The sequence below is a fragment of the Austrofundulus limnaeus genome, unplaced genomic scaffold, assembly GCF_001266775.1.
Source record: "Austrofundulus limnaeus strain Quisiro unplaced genomic scaffold, Austrofundulus_limnaeus-1.0 Scaffold4, whole genome shotgun sequence".
NCBI lineage: Eukaryota > Metazoa > Chordata > Actinopteri > Cyprinodontiformes > Rivulidae > Austrofundulus > Austrofundulus limnaeus.
In genome coordinates, this window is record NW_013952406.1 from 4327039 (window position 1) to 4329442 (window position 2404).

At 37.8% G+C, this 2404-nt stretch overlaps 1 protein-coding gene across 1 annotated transcript in view; it reads left to right on the forward strand.

The window, feature by feature from the left end:
* baiap3 (BAI1 associated protein 3) overlaps positions 1-2153 on the forward strand; it is a gene marked incomplete at its 5' end in the record, with an annotated part of 42592 nt that extends 40439 nt beyond the window's left edge. The window contains 1 exon segment of the mRNA XM_014023882.1: positions 871-2153. Within this exon segment, the coding sequence (XP_013879336.1) occupies positions 871-974 (104 nt within the window). The 3' untranslated portion in view covers positions 975-2153.
* Positions 2154-2404: the final 251 nt, after the last annotated feature.

The following is a 2404-nucleotide window of genomic DNA, read 5'->3' on the forward strand; positions in this document are numbered from 1 at the left end:
ATATATATATATGCAACAGTAGTGCAGTAGTGCCTGAGGTCATCGGAGCACTCAGGGCAGTGACCCCACACTGGAGAATTGGCTTCAACAGATACCTGGAGTACCATCTGACATCTCAGTACAGAAAAGCACAGCTAAAATACTGTAAAGAATCATCAAGACTCCAGGCCTTTCATGCTCAAATGCATGGATAACAGTTGCACTACTAAGACTCCTCTGTGAGTGTGATAAAAAAAGTCTGTGTTGTTTATGTTTTTGTGACCTTAGTAAACTTGTCATATTTAGCTTTGTGCAACATGTTGTAGTAGTGTCTAATATTAAAATAAATTGAGGCCTAATTGATGTCTGGACTAGAAGTCATCTGGCTCGTCTGTCACCAGTTACCCATTCCTGWTCTAAATGTAAAAGTTAAATATAAATGTTGTGGCTAAATGTTAAAGTTTACATTTAAGCAGTTCAAAATGGAACACAACCTTTGCTGTTGGGGCACAACTTTTGCTATGACATCATCATCTTGCAACATCAGCAACCACTACTGCTGCTAACGCTACAAACACTTACCTGTCAAATTTGATCTTAATGTCTGTTAAACTGACTGAGTTTTAGTCATTAATGTGTTTCACTAAGGTTGGCTAACTATTAGGCCCCTCTCGAATTGGGTTAGCTCCAAAAAACAATTTTTTGGAGACATACAACCAAAAAATATTTCCTGAAAGTTTCATTAAAAGGTGGCTCATGAAATATTTTGCTAAATCRCAAACACACAGACACGGGAAAGAGCATGATTATCTGTTTTCGGCCTTCGACACAAATAATCCAGTTGTAAAAAAAAAGGAAAAAACATTCCCACCTCTTTCCCCTCTCCTTCAGAGAAGCCGATCATGAGGATGCTGGAYGCACGGACCGGAGACAGGGAGGCTCAGGAGTTTGTCCGCAGGCTGAAGGAGATCGAGAAGTCGATGGAGGAGGAGTAAAATATGTCAGTATTTGCTGTATTCATGTTTCCTGACCACGTCTCGCGACATGTGCTTTTGTACTCGTACAATGCTTACAATTTTTGATTTTTTTTAAATGTACTGTTTGTTGGGTTATGATACCAAAAGAAAAAGGTCAACAGTGAATCATTTTACTGTTTTCTAACCGAGAGRTGAACATCCTGTCACTGTGCAACTCTATACTGTTTCAGTTAAACTATATTTTAGAATTTAATAGATAGCTGATGCTAAATGTTACTAGTCTATATTTTTTGTAATGAAGTAATTGTTATCTTTGTTGTATAATCTTTGATATGATAGATTTCGCATAAAAAATAATATTTTGTGGAAGTAGCTAACCTATAGCCTATAGTTCTAAGTCTTAAGTCTAAATCTACTGTATACCTCAGATGTGCTCGTTAGTCGCAGGAGAGTTTAAAAGGTGTTGAGACTTTTTGCAATCTTCACACACACTGTGGGGATAAATTGCACAATTACTTGTTTATTATACAAACCTGCAATTATTTCYCAGCAACTTTATAATAGGAATAAAAATAGACAAGATGGAAGTTCTGAAGAGAAAGCAGGACTCTGGGCAGTTTGAGACTTGTTTTTTTAGGCCAGTCAGAGAGATCATCAGCAGGGAAGCTTAACACTCCCCTGAGGCCTGCACCATCTCTTGGGTTCATTCATCTTCTCTGACTCGCCTTCACAAAGCTTGTTGTGGGTCATTGAAGARGCCAAGCACACTGCTGCTGCACCACTAAAGGAGGGCCAGTGGAAATAGCCACCCCTAAAAGTTAGTATCCTGTCCCACTAACCCCCCTTGAGCAGATAGTCGTAAAACTCATAAATTTTTTGTGTTTGAAAACCTAAATAAGTAATATAAAACATTGTCAAATACAGTGGTGGGCAGCGCTAATCCAAAAATTAGCCCAACAATTTCTAATGCGCTTATGAATATATTTAGGTCCGCAACTTGAAAAGCGCTTATGAAATAGAAAAAACTAGCGGAAGTTAATTTTAAAGCGCAAGTTCAATTCGACACTTACTAGCCGGCAACAATTCATATATAATATATGCACAACAGTACCAACTAGAGGTGTATCAACTCTTTTACAACTTAATTCTACAACCGCCGATTGCTGGGGATGTGATTTCCTGAAACAAAACTTTAGCTCCTGGTGTAAAAATTAAAAAAGTTGTTGAGGATTGCTAGTTCGGTTGCTTCTTTAAAAAGTTGATGAGGATTGCTAGTTTGGCTGCTTCTTTGTCTTTTTCTTTTGTTTGTTGTAGATTTTTCATTAAAGAAGCATCATTAAAGTAATTTTAAAACTGTTTATTGGAAAACTGAAGCGAAGCGTTGTGGGTACATTAYGGATTTGATTTGTGACGGGAAACGAAAGCACGCAGTACAGGAAACCATCTTC